Source organism: Anopheles coustani, chromosome 2, assembly GCF_943734705.1.
Source record: "Anopheles coustani chromosome 2, idAnoCousDA_361_x.2, whole genome shotgun sequence".
NCBI classification, from domain to species: Eukaryota; Metazoa; Arthropoda; class Insecta; order Diptera; family Culicidae; genus Anopheles; species Anopheles coustani.
In genome coordinates this window covers 20,516,508-20,534,172 of record NC_071289.1, presented here as the reverse complement: position 1 = coordinate 20,534,172, position 17,665 = coordinate 20,516,508, and the positions used below count along the sequence as shown (strand labels likewise).

Genomic DNA, 17,665 nt, shown 5'->3' with positions numbered 1-17,665 from the left:
TTGACCATACTTTTTGTTTAAATCCATTTTTTATATACTGGAAGGAATAAAGCAAATGTTAAAATGATTCCGGAAATGTTTTCCACTTTTGTCATAGTCACTTTTGTTCGTCGCTTGTGATAGTATCAAGATGGTCTAATTTTCCTCGAACCTAACACACGTCCTCGATATTTTTAGATAGATCGTTATCTCGGTTGTAACCTTTTCCCACCAACTTGGCAACACAATTTTCACCCACGACCGAACACGACCGGGCGGTGTAATGAGATCGATTAAATATGCCCGGTCATACATCATCACCACCTTTGGCGATCGTTTCCGCGTACAACATGGACGAGAGTTTCCATCAAACAGTCGTGAAACACGGCATACGCTCCAACAAGCCGTCGTGTAACATTCGACAACATTTCTTTCTATCTTCCATCACCATCATTCCGGGGGCGACGGAGGGACAACAATGTCAGTGGTGGGAGGAAGCGAGGGAAAAACAAAGAAACGGACACGTAAAACAACACAAACGATCTCCCAATCCATTCACACCTTTTTTCTCCTTGTTCCATGTGTTTCAATGACCGATGTCGTTGCGGGATGATGCTTTTCGAAGTCGTTTTTCTCTCTGATTTCGGGTTTCTAATACGATCCAATGTTTTCTCAACTGATCGGTTCCACAAACAGTATGGCACAGTTCATGGGCATGTAGTGTTACTGGCCTGGAAGGTCCTTGGGAACATCACTTTTTTGCTTTCCTTCGCGGGAAGTGTTCTGGGAAAATGCACGAGAGCTCAATCGATGGCACACGTAACCTCTTGTCCCAATGGGAAAAAAGGATTTCATCGTTGGCGTTTATGATGCCCTGTAACGTCATCGTCGCGCGCATAAATTAATGCATCGCTCGTGGTTCACATCCGATCCGATCGAGGTAAAGAAAAAAACCAAAGAGACCAATCCGTTTTCGATCGCATGATGCCACGGGGTTGAAGGGGAGTTGAGCGGTTCAAGTATATGATAAACAAACACAAATCCCACCGAGTTGGGCCAGTTATTATTCCTGCCTAGACAATCTGTGTACGTGACGCTGGACCAAGGGGGGAAGGGAGCGGTCCTCGAAGAGAAGGAGCAGGAACTTTTCGTTTTACATCTTTCGGAAAAGCAAACAACAAACGATCCATAACAAGATGGGCTCACAATGCCCGGTGCAGTGAAATGGTTCTTGTGGCATTGAGGCGTGTGTGTCTGTGTGTGTGTGCTGTTTGTGTTCTTACATTTCTTTTTAACGATTGTTAGTTTAACGAGTTTTACCGGGTAATGTTCACTTTCCGCGTTTGCCCCGCCACTCGAGCCCTCGAGGAATTTCCCGGCTAACGCGCGCTGAAGAGTTCTGCCTGATGGAGAAAAGATTCCCAGCTGGCGCTTGGAGATATGAAAAAAACAGGGGCGTTTGGCAGGGGAATCGGTGAAGGAGGGGTCGGGAGGGTTTGAACTACCTTGAGGCGCCATAGCGCACCCATCGCGCGGACGAACACTCGAGAAGAGCTCAAAACAAATACGAGAGGAAATCTTCTCAGCCACCTCGGTGGTCTCCAGATGACGATTTTTTGGGGCCAACTTCCGGCGCTGCCGGAAAGTGTGGTATCTGTGGACGGTGGGACCTTAGGGGGTCTTTTAGGGCGTCTTTCAAACAAAAAAAAAAGGAAAAAGGTTGCGCAGTGCAACTATTTGTACATCAATTACCACGCATCGCTACCGTTCGATTGTTGGTCGCTTGAGCCACGGCTTTTCTGGGGCTTTTCTTAAATGCTGTGCTTACTACACATTCAACACTCGCGCCTAAATCGCCTCGTTTCCCTTCGCAGGTCCACGGACACGAAAACCAAAGAAAACCCCCGCGGAAAAGACGGCCGCGGCTCAGCAGGCGGCCGCCGCGCTCGCGGACGACAAACGACCCCGGACGGCGTTCAGTGGACCCCAGCTGGCACGGTTGAAGGTAGGTCCGGTTCTAGTTCTACTACCCCTTCTGTTCTATTCGGAATTGGAGCTCACGGCACTGTGAAATTTAACATGGAGGTGAAAAATACGGAGCACGGTTTGTTCGGTGGTTGTCGAGTTCTGATTTAAATTGGTTCTAAGTAGCCTAATTTTATTGTCGCATTTGAGACGTTTAACGCACAAGTGCAAGTTTGTTTGTTTAACGGTGAAAATATGTATATTGACTTAAGCTTAGCATTCGATCGTTGATTTTTCTAGTTTGATGGAGCTAAACGTGAAGTTTTAGTGTTTACTATTTTTTACTATTTTCCGTTCGTCTTCCACGTTCTTCTCAGTTTGTTTTCTTTCTCAAATGAAACCATTTACGTGTCTTTAGATATTATTATTTTCATAATTTAAAACCTCTCTTTCTATGTTTTACATTCCTTCGCAGCACGAGTTTGCGGAAAATCGTTACCTAACCGAGCGTCGCCGGCAGCAGCTTAGCGCCGAGCTGGGCCTGAACGAGGCGCAGATCAAAATCTGGTTCCAGAACAAGCGGGCCAAGATCAAGAAGTCGTCCGGCCAGAAGAACCCGCTCGCCCTGCAGCTGATGGCCCAGGGTCTATACAATCACTCGACGGTCCCGTTGACCCGCGAGGAAGAGGAACTGCAGGAGATGCAGGCGGCAGCGGCGGCCGCAGCCGAATCCCGGACCGGATCGGCAGGACCGGCAGCAGTTTCGGCCGCCGTAGCTAACGCGTGAAAGTGGAGCCGGGGTGGAAGCGGTGGCGAATGTTTTGCCACTTTTTAAGAGACTTTTGAGGTGATGGTTTCGAGCAGATGATTGTTAGGACAAATGGTTTTGTTGAGTTTCTTCATCAGATGTTTCTGCTTTGTGATCGATTTTTATTTTGTTGAATTTCTGATTCACACCAAGAAGCTGACCGTCCCTTCCGGGCGGAAGACAAATCTCAACTTGTTTACTGAAACAAACTATTCATTTTGCGTTATTTAAATTTTTGTTCGAACATCCTTCGAGGAAAAATCAAACCATGGCAATACGAAAGGGAAGGAGTTGTAAAGAAGTGAAATATCTGTGATATCTAAATAATTGACTACTGTAGCAAGTATTGTACTATCCCTTTGCGATCCGTGGCTGAAAACGGATCGTTGGTAAACCATTTACATATAAAATACCTACATTAGCGTGTACAGTTTGTGGAAGGAAAAGCAGCAGTTTTAATTTATTATTCAGTAATCTGCTCCACCCTTCTCTTTTCCTCTCATCGTATCTATCGCAATCCCAGTTGTAAAGCGTTGTAAATGAACTTATCAAAAGAATGCGTCCAGTTTGCAATCAAAGCGGAAAAAGTTTTCCCCAAACCGAGCGAAGAGCAGCAGGAACAAAATTAAGCCATATCTGACGTAACTTGTAAAAATATCTCACGTTATAATTGCCTACTATTTCATGGACAATTTAGCAGCCCCAAAGCAGCGCCGAGGAACAAGTTTGTTTGATCGTTCAATTATTTACCCGAAGTTATTTCAGTTACAGTTGTTCTAACTGCTCGTTTCTTTTCTTCTGTTGCGATCGAAATGAAAAACTAACGACGTTTGTTTTTCCAACCACCCGTCCAAAGTTCGTACCATTCGCGGTGGACGACACGAATCGGACGGAAAAACAAAACACACAACACACACACCGTTTGCAAGTAGCTACTAATCGAGAAAAAAAGTAAACCAAAACACGTAATGCAGTGGCAGCTGGAGGAAAATTTACTTGGAAAAATAAAATATTCATAGTTCAATTAAAATTGTTCAAATGTGGCTTGCGTGTTGGGCGTTTCTTGATGAAGGTGGTGGAAAGAAAAGAAAAACTGAACCGCATGAAAATAAACTCCCCATGGGGGTCTCTTTCTTAACGACGAAGGAAGTTTCAGGTAAGTGAATGCCGAAGGTGGTTGATCTCTTGCAAAGGTTGATGTAACAGTGGCTTTGTTGGTACTTTGTTGGTTTGTATAAATATTTTAAAGATAAGCATACACCTGAACTTTGATATTTTAGATTGTTTTATTATAAAAATTCAGTGTGTGCTGAACATTCAACTTTAAATGAGCTCTACATTTGCGTTAAGAATTATGCTTCTTTTCTTAAAAAAAAAGAAAAATGCAACACCTCATTTCCATTATCAGCAGCACTCCAACGAAGCGGATCGATTACCGGAAGCAATTGCTTCATTATGGCGGAACCCGAAGTTAAGAAATGTCAGAAAACGACGCTTGCGAGAGCTACAAAAACAAATGAAAATCACTCACAAACTATCGCTTATCCACGACCTCATTGCACCTTAAGCACCTTCGGGCACGCAACAGACTCGTTCGCGCCCTCGGATTGGCTTTAGGGTTGGCTGTTTGGGTGTGGGTTTTCCGGGGGGGAGGGAGTTGGTTTGACTATTGCTCGCTTTCAAAATGGTCTAGTAATTACCTGCCTAAGTGTATGATGGAATTTACTGTAAGCGGACGATTGTTTGTCTTGAGTGCCTTTAGGAAGTACGGTAGATATATTTCAAATGTTTGTAAATACTACAACTTTTTTATTTGAAATGTAGAAAACAGAAAATTATGTGACACAACCACAACCATTGGTAATCATAGCAAACATCGATGCTTTTGGGGGAAATTGCACACAACTTAAAAGATGGATTAACCTCAAATGTCGTGCTCGGGTCACATTAGAATCGACCGCGTGGGTGAAACGACATTTTTCGGTTTGAGACTGCTTCAGCCGATAGCGACTCAGACCCGAAATTAAGTTATGAATTTATGGAATCGAAGGCGGACACACACACACAATCGGCGAGGAAAAGGCAAGGTTGACGAGCGCCTCCATTTTGGATCCATCGTGCGGCCACCTTCTTGCGCCCACGCCCGCCCCCGGCCCCACCGGAGTTGGCATGCAAATGAAAAGGCAAATTATTACGAAACAGGCACAAAACTTGTGAGTATTCATGTTTCGATAGCAATCAAAGCACGCCTTCCAGCCTCGCGAGTGGGTAAATGGTGATGCATAAATTTACCTCCTTCGGAGTTTTGGGATTGGCTAGGTTCTTCTAGCCATTTCTCCGCGCCTCTGGAGGGTGAGCGCTAATTATTCCGCGGTTTTCGTCGTTGGAGCGGTTTTTACGGGAGGAATTTGATGTCGTTGCGTGGCGTTTTGGAATTCGCGGTGCCCGGGAAAGTATGAGATTACATTTTATTAAACTCTCTGCTTCCGTGTTTCGTTTTATTTCGACACTGGTGGTTGCCCGCTTTCGGGCTGGCTTGGGTGCGTAGGTGAAACTTTTCCGCCGGCGGAGTGGTCGGTGCGAGCATTTCTGGTCGGATGCCATGTGGCTTTAGTTGCGAGCGTCCCGAGTCGATTTATTGCCAGCGTTTAGCGGTTAACGATTTCATTAGGGCCTCTAATAGAGCCATATTTATCGCAGATGGCGTTGAGCTTCCGCTTTGGGACAAGTTTCAGTCGTAGCAGCCATTTTTTCCGTTACGTTACGAGTGAAAGCCCACCGAAAAGCCTTGTCTCCTATCGGAAGGCAATCAAGTGGCGATACGATCAATATTTATTCCATATTATTACTTTATTATAATTTCGATGCTCAGAAATTCAAATGGCAACGATTTATGAAAGTCACAAAGCCATTGTGTTGATGTTTGTAAATAAAATTCCTTTGATTATCATCGCTTCCAAACGATAGCGAAAGTATTTTGAGCGACTTTGGAAGAGAAAACGTTTTTCTCAAACATGTACGAGCTGCTAACGTCGGTCTGTTTTAATCGATGTATTACAGAATCACATGATTCGAACATTGTAATACATGGCGATCGTGGCATGCTGCAAGAGAACAAGCATAAGATGAAAGGCACAAACAATCCGGTCCACAGTGCTTATTTGTGTGTGTATAAATAAATATATGTTTATGCGAAACGTTTGGACAAAATGGGTTGGTTTCAAGGTGCCTTTTGCAGCACTTTCAGTGTGTGAAAAAACTGCAAGCAAACAAGCGGGCAGAAACGTGCACATACGAATCATGTAATCATTTAACAAATGTATGTTTCAATTGTTTAAATCACAACGCTTCGAGGCGTTAATTTAATAACGAATTATTTATGGAACCGAAGGAGGCTGGGAGTTCACCCTCAAATACTGCTTTAGCTTGGTTTCGGTTCGTTTTCTTTCTAAGCCTTCTCCGGAGTAAAGAGGTAAAAGGAAAACCCGCCGCACGGTTCTCCATCTGCACTGGACATTGTATGGCACTGTAGATACATACCGAGGAACGTTCACCATGAACGTTTTTCCAACTGCACCACATGCATCTCGTGCCCACAGTTCCATTTACACGTAGTTTATTACACGACCACGGAGAGGCCGCGCTCTCACGTGGGAGCGGGTTTTTCGCGCGGCCTCGTACCGTCCATTTCCCGGCTGAAAGATCGCTCGGAACGGCTAGAAAAGATCACCTCGGGTGCCGGGTGTTGTTAAGGTGAATATTAATGTGATTATGTTGTGCGTGATATAGTTATATATCATTACACAATGGGGGTGTGTAGGTGGGAGTGGAAAACGACCCCGGTCGGTGGGTGGGTAAATGAAAGATATAAATTTCTTTCTTTCCAACTGAACTTTTCCGAAAGTCGAAACCCGCCCGACTATTGTACGATCGCGAGGCCAACCACAATACAGTATTGTGCCCGCGATCGAGTGTTGGGTAATTGTTGGGCGGTTCGTTACAACCCCAAAGCCGTCCCTTGGCCCTTATCCCTTTGGACACTCACTCGAACGCATGTTTATGCACTCGATGGACAGTTAATCCTCGCGACAGGCTTTGCGAGCATTTAATTGGTTAAAATTGGTGCGCTTTCGGACGAAGGTGTCGTATTTCAGCGGCTCCAGCACCTTTGCCGAGCGGGTAATATTTACCTTTTAGACGAAAAAAGGGCACCCTTTCTGACTTTACTTTACTCCCTTCACAAGCACTGCTCACGATTCGTGCTCTAATTGAAAAGAAAAATACTTTATGGGATTTGTTCGATGCACAATGTTTGAGACTCGTTTGGAAGTCCTAAGCTAACAATGTCCGGCCCGGGGAGTGGCGTATTGCTTTGGTTTACGTAAGACCCGAAGATTAAGTGGAACTCTTTTCCGTTTCAATCGTGTCATGATAAATTACGGTTAATACCGATTGGAGGTTGATGTATGCACGATTAATAGTTTTATCACGTTGAGGGAATGTTTCGCTAATCCTATTGGCGGCAAAACATGCATCGTTGGAAATGTTATTGCCAACACTTTTCTTCGAAAACAGTAATAAATTATGTGTTTTGAACAACATCGTGCACTAAGCTAATTTTTAAATTATTTTTGCTTACAAGATGTTGGGAATAAAAGCGGTAAAAAATGTTTGAGTAAATACAATTCATAGCAACTTTATTACATTTAAGTGAAACCATGCAGATTGGAATTCCAAAATTAATTACTTTTCTGATAGCCTTTGGCCTCACCTTATGTTGGACTTATCATTAGTGCTTCTTGTACTCTACCTCTGAAATGATAAGTTATTCACCAATTGTCACCTGTCACGATTGTCAACAAATTGGTCACGATCACGTAGCAAATAAACTTTGTTTACAAATGTGTTGCTTCGAAAATCTAAATTTAAACGACCCTAGCATGACTTTTCATAAAGAATAAGTTAAACCTTTATACAATCTTTAGCTATCATGCCTCTAATAAGGAACATGAGTTGGTGTTTGTGAATACTCGTGAGACTCTACACCTCAAACATTACTTTTCTCTTCCTGTTTCTTCAACATTCTTTTATTGTTTTTTCTGCTCTTCGTCCTAATTGGTTTCCACCGTTATGCCTCCCCGAGTAGCACCGAGACGCGTTTGTTTGGTGGTCAAATACATATTTCAAACACCTCAGCGCACATAAACGTCGCCAAGGTGCGCTGCGGGCTCAAATCTCAAATAATCTGTTCAAAGTCCGAACAAGGAATCCTCAGCGCCTGCGCCTCGTGCGGCCGTGTGTTCATTTGCCTAAAAGCTTTTAGGTGTCACCTGGCTACCGATTATGGTGCGTAACTGCAGCAACAGCAGCAACAGCGACAAGCGACCAGCCCTGTTTGATAAACCCCAGACACACACACACACGCGCACACACACTGGTATGGGGGTCGAGAATGCCACCACGATCGGAGGACCACCCCTGGCGGACGCGGCCATCATTTACATGTTAATTAGTGATCATTTCGGGCGACGGAGCGATGCTCGTTGTTTAGACAATTTTCCACGCACGATTACCGCCGGTTTAACACCACCAGGCGAAGCGCCCGGGGGACACGATCGGCATTGGGTGTTGTGTCGCCGTGTTTGCGTGCACTGGCTTCCCCAATTAGTCTGGGCCTCGCCAGGCTACCGGTGTGGCCTATGGACTATCGGGCCAGAAGAGGGTCGCGAAGGGTCCCGCGGCTGGCGCTGTTTGCGGATAAATATTTCAAGGTGGCACCAAACGAGCGAACGGACGAAAGAAAGGATGGTCGACTTGCTTCAGGCTCGATCAAACATTCGAGACGACGCCCAAACCCACTCCGACCGGGCGTCGACGAGTGGCCAACGTTTGCTCTTCACTTCACACTTCACGAAAAAGGCAACTAATGAGTGGCCTGTTGCCCTGGGGAGGAGAAAGGACGCCGGATGTGCGTCTTACAGAGGGAAGGGGGAGGGAAGAGAGAAGGGATGACTCATAAAATCACTCTCAAGCTATTGTTTGTTATAAGAATTATTCGTTGCATGTAAGTATAATCGTTGATGAAGTGAGAAACGTATTTACTACTTCGTAAACATTTTATTTAAATTATAAAATAACTAAACTATTTTTAAAAGCCACAAATCTTTCACAAACCACAAAAACCATCAAAAAGTAAAAACCACAAGCTAAGCTGAATTATTCACACGATCTTCGATCGATCATTCTCAATGAACACTTACGTCGCTCCCACTCGACATCCGAGCGAGCCGTAAAACAAACAAAACCTGTTAAACGAAGCAAAATGCATATTATTAATAATCCCCCCCTACCCTTCTCCCACTCCCACACAACGAAATAAACAAAAAATCGAAAAATATATCCATCATTAAACCGATCGGTAATGAATAACGATCCGCTCGTAAATGGAAGGAAACGGCTGGGAAACCGATGCCGCAAACCCCCGGTCGGTCATCCTGGGATAGCTTGTGATTGTGATGCCCTGCATCAACGAAAACAAAAACAAAATCTCGAGGTTGGGGGAAAAAAATGTGCACCGGAATGCAGAAATTTGCATTGCTAAAGTTGCGCGAACGCCCCGAACAGATGGGATACCTCGGCGTAAGCCGACGTTGGAGGATTTGTTTGAATAATTTGGCCTTTCCGCGTCGGTTCGAGAGGAGCGGGAATGAAGGAGAGATGGTTGGCAGGGCGGTGGAAAAGCGGGTGGAATCAAAATAAACATAATATAAACATCTAAATATGTTGAAATGAACTACGGCCGAAGCAAACAATTCTTCGTTTAATTAGGAATGTACGGTGAAGCGCAGGAAAAGTGTAGGACTCGTAAACTAACATGAATTTGATTTAATTTGGACATTTTTAATTTATCACAGAAATTTTTCTTTTTGGCAAAATAAAAGGGAAATATGTTTAAGACAATAACAAACGAAGAATACTTTAAAGGGATAAGGAAAAGTCGGCTCTCATCTCCTTCTATTTTTACTCCTCCTACTACATTTCTCAATAACATACAGTTTTTGGAAAAATTAAAATTCCTACCAAATTGTATAAAATTTGTCTAAATAAACTAGTAGCGCACCCGTTCTGTACGTGACTGTAAGATCGGTGGCAACAGAATGGCTAAGCCGGCATGCTGATGCAGCTCACATTGAATAGAAGGAATAAAACAACCCCAAGTTGTCGCAATCCTCCGCACATGCTTCCCTTCCCGATAGAAACTCGGCCAGCGGAATCCGATGGGGTTCGCCAAACGTCCATCCATCCATCTGATGAACTCGCCGAATCCATCCCAATCCATCCCGTGGTTCGATCGGGTTCGAACCCGACCTGGGACCGGGGCCGACGGCAGCATACGAAAGATAAAATAAATACATTCATAAAACGGCTTAAAATCGACGCTAATCCTTTAACGGTGTGTGCGCGACTGGCGTTGCATTTGCTCGACCTGCGGGTGGGGGAGAAGGGGGCGATGGAGGCCGAGCACGACCGCGGCTCCACACACCGCAAGAACCGAACGCAAGAAGTGACATGGGTTGATTCTGTTCCGTTTATCTCCCGGCTGCTCCTTCACTCGCGCGGCAAGAGTGTGCTGCTCGCCTCAAGATCTGCGTCATGCGCCAACTGTTCTCTCGTTTGCTTGCCCCTTCGCTCACCCGCTTGTCATGCCCTTTCCTCATCCAGATCGACCATGTACGAGAGTCCGAGGGGCGAAACTCCTTGAGTCTCGGGCCAGCGTCTTGGGTGGTCCACGGGCATCACTCTTTTATTACACGAAGCGCACAGCATCGCAACGGGTGGAGAGGAGGGGGGACGGCGGCGGAAGGCGGCAAGCATTAGCGCAGCAACTGGCATCGGCAAAGATTGCAGAAAGCGAGCCGTAGCAGGAAGGCAAGAAGTCAAGAACCGTGGCGTGGGGGAGAGTGGGGGGTGCGAAGGATGGGAGTGGAGTTCGGAGTTGAAGTTGAGTCAGAGTTACTTCGTCAGCGCTTGGAGCAGCGAAGATCGGATCGCGAGCCGTAGCGCCGTACGGCTTCGCGGGACTCGTCTTAAGAACCGAGAGGGCTTTTCAGGTCGGAGCATTTGTCGTGCGGGAAAATCTTTCAACGGAATGGGAGCGGAAAATGGTTCATCTCGTGATGGAAATGCATTCGGTTGGTTGCGGAACCGGGAGGAATTTTTTTGCATTGATCACATCAACCAGGAATGTCAATGATTGGCGTGTTGGAAGAAAATGTGGGGCAAGAACAACTTACTGTTTGATGAAGATTAATGTAAAAACTGGTTCTCAAATTATTTAAAAAAAATTTGGATAGCAAGAAGAAAAAAACTTCATCGAAAGATATACAAATATCACAGGTAAAATTATTCATAAATGGCCGTTTGAGTCCAATTTCTATTTAAATATTTAAAGAGTCCTAAAGCTGTCTTTGCTCATAAATCATCAACGCTAAACAATCTCCAAATCAACATACAAGTATACAGTATGACAGTATGTGGTGGCTAATTAACTCCGGAATGTGAGGAATATGATAAATGTGTGTTCTACTAACTCCCGTTCTCTTTCTCCCCACAAAACAACATAAGGAATGCATTTTTCCATCGGCACTAACAAAATCGCGCGCACAAATATTTCCCCATTTCCGGCTCTTTGATCCGGATCCTCTTATTAAACTCCATCGGTACAACGTTTTCCCAGCCCAGGGTTTCCATCCGCACCGCATCCGAGAATCGTTTTTCTCGCGAAAAATATTTTCCCCACCACAATGGTAACCTTCTTTTGCGAACTGCGGCAGAATTGTTGCTCCACCGTCTCCATCGCTCTCGCTCTCGTTCTCTCTCTCTCTCTGTCTCTCTTATTTGCGGCCCACTTTCGCGGCTAATTAATGGCGGCTGTTTACAAAGACACATAATAAATATTTATGCAAACAATCAAAAAGTGCATGTACATTTAATTAAGTGAATAATTCATTCCGCCCGTTCGGCCCCGTTCTCTTTCCCCTTACCTCCGCCTCCCTCAACGTCTTATGAATTTGCGAGGTGTTCGAGGGTTGCAACTGCAACCATGATGCATCCGCTCGAACTGAGGGAGAATAAGAATTTTGCGTCTGTTCGTGCGTTTTTCATCCCTGTCCCACCATCTATACTTGTACAAAAAGTCAAATGACGGTGCAGCTTGGTTACTTTTACGTCCCTGGATTATTTACTTTAATTTTTCCCTTTTGGAGATTGCTTTTTCAACCGGTAAATCTGTTTGTGCATTCAATAATTAATCAAACAGACGATTACTCGGTTGGATTCGGTTAGTTGACTACGACGGCATTCCTTTTGCCAACAACCACTGACACGCACACACACACGAGTGGCCAAAATGCATGGATAAGATTGTGATTTCGATAAAACGTCGTGACTAAGCAACATTTTGCGGATACACTTGCTTAATTCTTTCATCAAATTGATCCCATCGAACTGTTTTGAAAATACCAATGAAATCTTCATCAGCGAATCATTTAGTTCGGTAGGGCAATTTGGTTGATGAAAATCTCAAAGTCCGGTCCATCAAGGAGTCGGTAGCTTTGACACATGCCGGGATCAATGACAACAAACGGTTGTTGCACTTTGTTAATGATTGAGATCACTCTTTTGAAATCACTAATGAAATTAACTTGCGATTTATTTCATATATGGTTAAATAAGCATTGTTTAATGTAAATTGCTAGTTAAGTAAGAGCAATCAACTTGATACACCTATTTTTCTAAGTTCTAATAAAAAAAAATGAAACATGCAAATAATGTTAAATCCCAGTCTTGTCCGTTCCTTCTGGCGTTGGAAATTCTTCCCACCACCGATGATCGCATCGATCGTTACATTTGATGGCTTCGCCAACCTTTCCATCCATTTGTCCCGCTGTTGTTGGTTTTAGTTTTATCGCTGGGAGTGTTGGTTTTTCCTATCCTGCCCAGCTGGCCGCGCGAGAGATTATTATTGATTTTTCGTGCCAATAAATTTTGCGATCGTCAAAACGAAAATGAGCTGCCTAATGACAGCAATTCATCAACGGCTCTATCGGCGGCTTTGGTTTATGGCCCCCGCGCGCACCGAAGCGCACATCATCGAGCGTCCCTCTAGAGCCGAGAGGATCTATGGTCCCTCGTATGGTATTGGGGAGGGGGAGGGAGCCAGTGATTTCATTTAAGTTTTCGTTGGACATTTTTATTGTTGGACTGTTGCGTAAGCCGTGTGTCGATGATGGAATTTTTATAGCTCCTTCTCCGACGACCTACCACATTCGATCGCGGGGTGGTTCTTCCTTATTTTCCCCTTTTTTCTATGTTATTGATTTCATCGTTTGGTGATGTTTAAAGTATTCAGCTCGCGAGCACCGCCGACGAACAATTATGAATTTACATTTGCTAATTGAGATATATCGTATTGGGGGAGCGGTCGAACGATCGTTTAAGTATTCTGCGGTTGTGGCCACAAATGAATACATCTGGAACGCGAAGCGCCGCAACAATTGTATTCATCGTAAGCTTGTGTATACATTTGAAGAAAAATGTCTTGAGCATGTAAATGATGCGATTACCGTGAACCTTTTAAGGGTTTGAATATTGTTTCAAGTGTGAATAAACGAGTAAACTTGACTTTGTTTGGTTTGTTAGCAAATTTAATTGCAGCTCCCATCAGATCAATAAAGAATAAAAACTAAAAAAATGCATAAAACAGCAATCCCGGTGACGAATAGGATCCCATGAACCCGATGCGATGCGAGTGGTAATAAATTGCGTGCATGATTAATTTCAAGCGTCAACGCGATTAATTTTCGTTCCGTTCTCGGAATAGTGCAGCATCGCCCAAACGTCAAGACGGTACGGGACGCAAAGAAAAATCATTAAATGTCCACCACGTCGGCGTTATTAAGTGATACCGTTGCTTCTGGCCGCAAACTGTCCCACACGGTACCGGAGGCCCGTCAAGCCGAGCGTGCCTTGAAGTGAGTTGTAGTATAATTGTTGGAGGATAAAATTATTCCTTCTTCTCGCCGTCCCAAACCCGACACGACAAACACATATAAAATAATCATACATCATCATCATCGTCTTCATCGTTGCCATAATCATCACCATCATCAGCATCTTCTTCTTCGTCGACTTCTTCGTCGTCGCCGTCGCTTCGTAGTAATCTTCATGATCGTTTGCGGAATTAACGGTCGAATGGGCGTCATCACACCTGGGTCCTTTTCTCTGCCTGTTCGCGCATCGGCAGAACCGGTGGCCTGGACGGAAGCCTGGGCCGGGTATTATTTGCATTGGTATCTGTCTCTCGTATCTCGCCCGGTGCAAATGCAACTCCTACACTGCGCTCAAAGATGACCATCTTTGGCCGCGGCTCGTAAAACCTGGAGATGCGGAGTGTTTCCTTTCGGGTTGTCTGTGTTGCTTTTTTTTCAGGCTCACCCTCTTTTATTTTGTCCTACAAGAATAATGAACTGCGAAGTGCCACAGAAAGCGACTGTCCAGTGGGATCCTTCTTTGCTGGAATCTGGTGATACGGTTTTAGTTTTTGCGCTGTGCTTTTTCAACTTCAGATGATCCGTCGGAGATCATTTGGTGTACCACATTTTTTTCTCTTACTTCACCAACCGTCGTTGTCCTTTAATTTCATCTGCATTCGACGTTGGGGGTCCTTTCTTTGCGGTCTCTCGCGACATGGTTCCGCATCTTCGGCGCAGATTAGGGAGAGGAATTTGTTTTGACAATCGTATGACATCGGTGAGGTGACTTTTAATTAACATATTATTAATTAACAAAAGTTGCCCGCAAAATACCCCCTCGAGGCCGTTGCATTTCGGTGGCGTTCGTCATTCGTCGCCGCCCATTCGTTTCACTCTTCTCCGAACGCTTTCCTTACCCTCCACGCGCTCCTCCGGCCAAACTCCAGTTTCCGTGGGCGAGACATACGAGAAGGCGAGCATCCATCGGCAGCTATCGAACGTTCGAAATCTCTCCGGCCGGCCATTGCCGGATCGGGCAACCGCGTGGCTCCCACATGGCTCGCTTCTGACGCGTCCCGATCCGATTGGAAATGACAACTTATTAAGATGGGCGACGTTCAATATATCATTAGCGGGGCTTATCTTTGGCCGCAAATCGAACTGCGGGGACCGAGTGGGCTTTTCTTGGGCTTTCGTGTCGCGAACGTCGCTCACCGGCCGGTGATATGAAGTTGTTAATTATTGGTCAATTTAATTAAGCACCTATATGAGTTACCGAGGCGATCGTGGTCGACGGTGGTTTAGAGGAGCGAAAATTGGAGGTTTGGCCACTGGAATAAAAACTGATTCGAACGAATACATTGTCGTGGGGAAGGTCATATGTATGGCTATCGGATTTTGGTGACTCTTGTGTCGATCGTTTGGTTGAGATCACGTCTAGCGGATTCATCTCTCATCCAATTAACTGTTGGGATACTTATCTCTACCAGTTGAAGCATAATTTATATTGCTCGAGTAAATTATTGGGGAACTTTTGTGATAATTGATTTCTTTTGTTTAGTTATCTAATTACTTTCCATGCAAATTTATTGACAAATTTTGTTTCCATTATTCTTATGATTTTATTTTAACCGAATGTATGAAATGATGAAGATGATTGTACAAAGAAAAAAAAAACATCTGAAAGTTTGTTAATCTTTCGGTTAAAGTAAATGCTTTGTGTCATAAATTATAACGAGTGTTTCAATGATGAAGAACGAAGAAGTCCGATCGCTTCTTGCGCGGTTTAATGAAGCATGGCAACCAAGATCATCGAATTCGTCCATTTTCCCGTTACCGACCGCCCCAGCTCGTTTTCTTTACTTTCTACCCAGTGTTTTTTTTATTATTAGTTTTTATTTATTATTTGCTTTCCCCTGCATCTTTGGGGCGCGCGTTTTGCAGAAGATAATCAACCCCGCGAGAACCAAGGTTCGTCGATCGAAGCGAACACAACTATTTCGATCGAATCCGCCCCGCATTGACCGAGCATGGAATTCGCCAGGGTTTGCATGTATGTGCGTGTATGTGTGTGGAAAATGCCTGCCATTTGCCGTTCGACGGTTGTGACGTCATCGGTTGGAATTCTGTCTGAAAACATTTTGAAAATATTGTCAAAGGGAAAATGAATTCGACTATTAGAAATCAACTTAAAATGTTGTTCTCAAACAATAGAATGTGGGCTTTTATTTATATATTATTTGCGAAGCAATTGAAAAGTGTACATTCTGCAGTAAAACATTAACAATATTTTAAGATCTACAGCTGATCGAAACATATAAACATTGAAACAAAGCAGACAACAATTCGATATATTATTAAGATCACGGGATATCCATACATTGAAACCAAATTAAAATCTATACTGACCTTGTACTCACTTCGCTTCTGTCACCGATTTTAAGAAATTGATTAAGCTAGAAAAAAAGGACGCTTGCTCGTGCTTCCGTTTGTCCAGCTTCTTTCGACGATCACCCGCAATTAATCTTGGCGATAAAAAAAAGAACCTTCCACGCTTCTAGCCATGACTTATTGGTCTAACCAAAGACCCATTAAAGTGGATCGACATTGACGAATACCTGCCGGAGACCTTCGCCCGGTTTTCCTCTTCCCAAACCCCTCTACCCACCCTATCGTCCAGTAAGTTGTACTGGTTGAGTGTGAATGATGGATACCTTTATCGATATTCTTCATTTTTACATCCTTCTCCGGCGAACGAAGTGCTCGTCTTAACGTTCGTTGACGAAACTGTCTCTAGAATTCCTCCTGTAAATATTTCAATTATACTTATCCGATGGCAATATTTTAACCTCATTTGCACGTCTTGCTTGTCCCGAGGGCCTTGTTTTCAAGTGTGCTTGCCTTCCTTCCCCGAGGCCACGTGATCGGCCACCGTGGCGCTCCGGAACGGGCAACAGTACGCGTTAATTGCCATCCATCAGCGAGCCGAACGCAAGATGGATGGGTGTATTTTTCAAACGGTCTTCCTTTTTGAAGCCAATCCCTCCCGCCGGAAGTGTCACTCAGCGGGCCAATCTTGACCTACTGAGACACATAGATCAAACGTGAAACGAATCTCGGCCCGAGATCGTCGCCAGGCCATGGACATGGTGCATGCGACGATCGACGGTCGAAAAGCGTCCCCAGATTTTCTTTTGAAGATTAACACTCCAACTCTCCCTCTTGCTAGACGATGGATGACGATTAGGGCGATGTTGTTTTATAGGTTTCATTTTCAGAACCATTTATTTGTGGTTTCTTTCGAAGTTGCTTATTGCTCCAATGTCGGTTGATTATTTTAATTTTCCGATCAAAATAAAAGACGATCGTTGTCGAACTAACGAGCTTTGGAGGTATCATTTCCGTTCTGCGATATTTTTAATGTCTTAGATTTTCATCAGCCATAAAACAACCGTATCAGATTTCAAAGAAATTAGGTTTGATTCTATGTTTTTGTTCAATTTTTCAAATAAACACAATATTCATTAAAAGTATAATTTTGAAAAAAAAACAAGTAAAATTGTACATTTCTTTGGCAGACAAATTATTGGTCCAACAAGATCATGAGTGCGCCCAGTCGTTCACCAGCGCTTGCAACATAGCGATCCCAACGCAGATCAACTGATCGCCCCTTTTTCCGAGCGAAATTCCGCGAACCCGAGTTGTCACTCGCTGAAGACGTGGAAATCGTCGTCGGCGGAAGCGAGATGGCGATCGCCCGAAAGAAGGCAAGCCGGTGGCGGAATAAATCGCGGTCCCCGAGCAGCGCGATCGCGAACGGCCGGTGTCTTGCCAACCCACCAGAGGCCGCCCACCCAACCAACCCCACCGACGCGAGTCC

The 17,665-nt window shown here is 44.4% G+C and overlaps 1 protein-coding gene across 1 annotated transcript in view; it reads left to right on the top strand.

Annotated features, from left to right (window-relative positions):
• The window catches only part of LOC131267052 (homeobox protein invected), a 63,494-nt gene extending 60,682 nt beyond the window's left edge, over nt 1-2,812 (top strand). The window contains exons 4-5 of the mRNA XM_058269804.1: nt 1,854-1,984; nt 2,420-2,812. Of these exons, the coding sequence (XP_058125787.1) occupies nt 1,854-1,984; nt 2,420-2,731 (443 nt within the window). The 3' untranslated portion in view covers nt 2,732-2,812. The remainder of the gene's footprint in view (nt 1-1,853; nt 1,985-2,419) is intronic.
• Nucleotides 2,813-17,665: the final 14,853 nt, after the last annotated feature.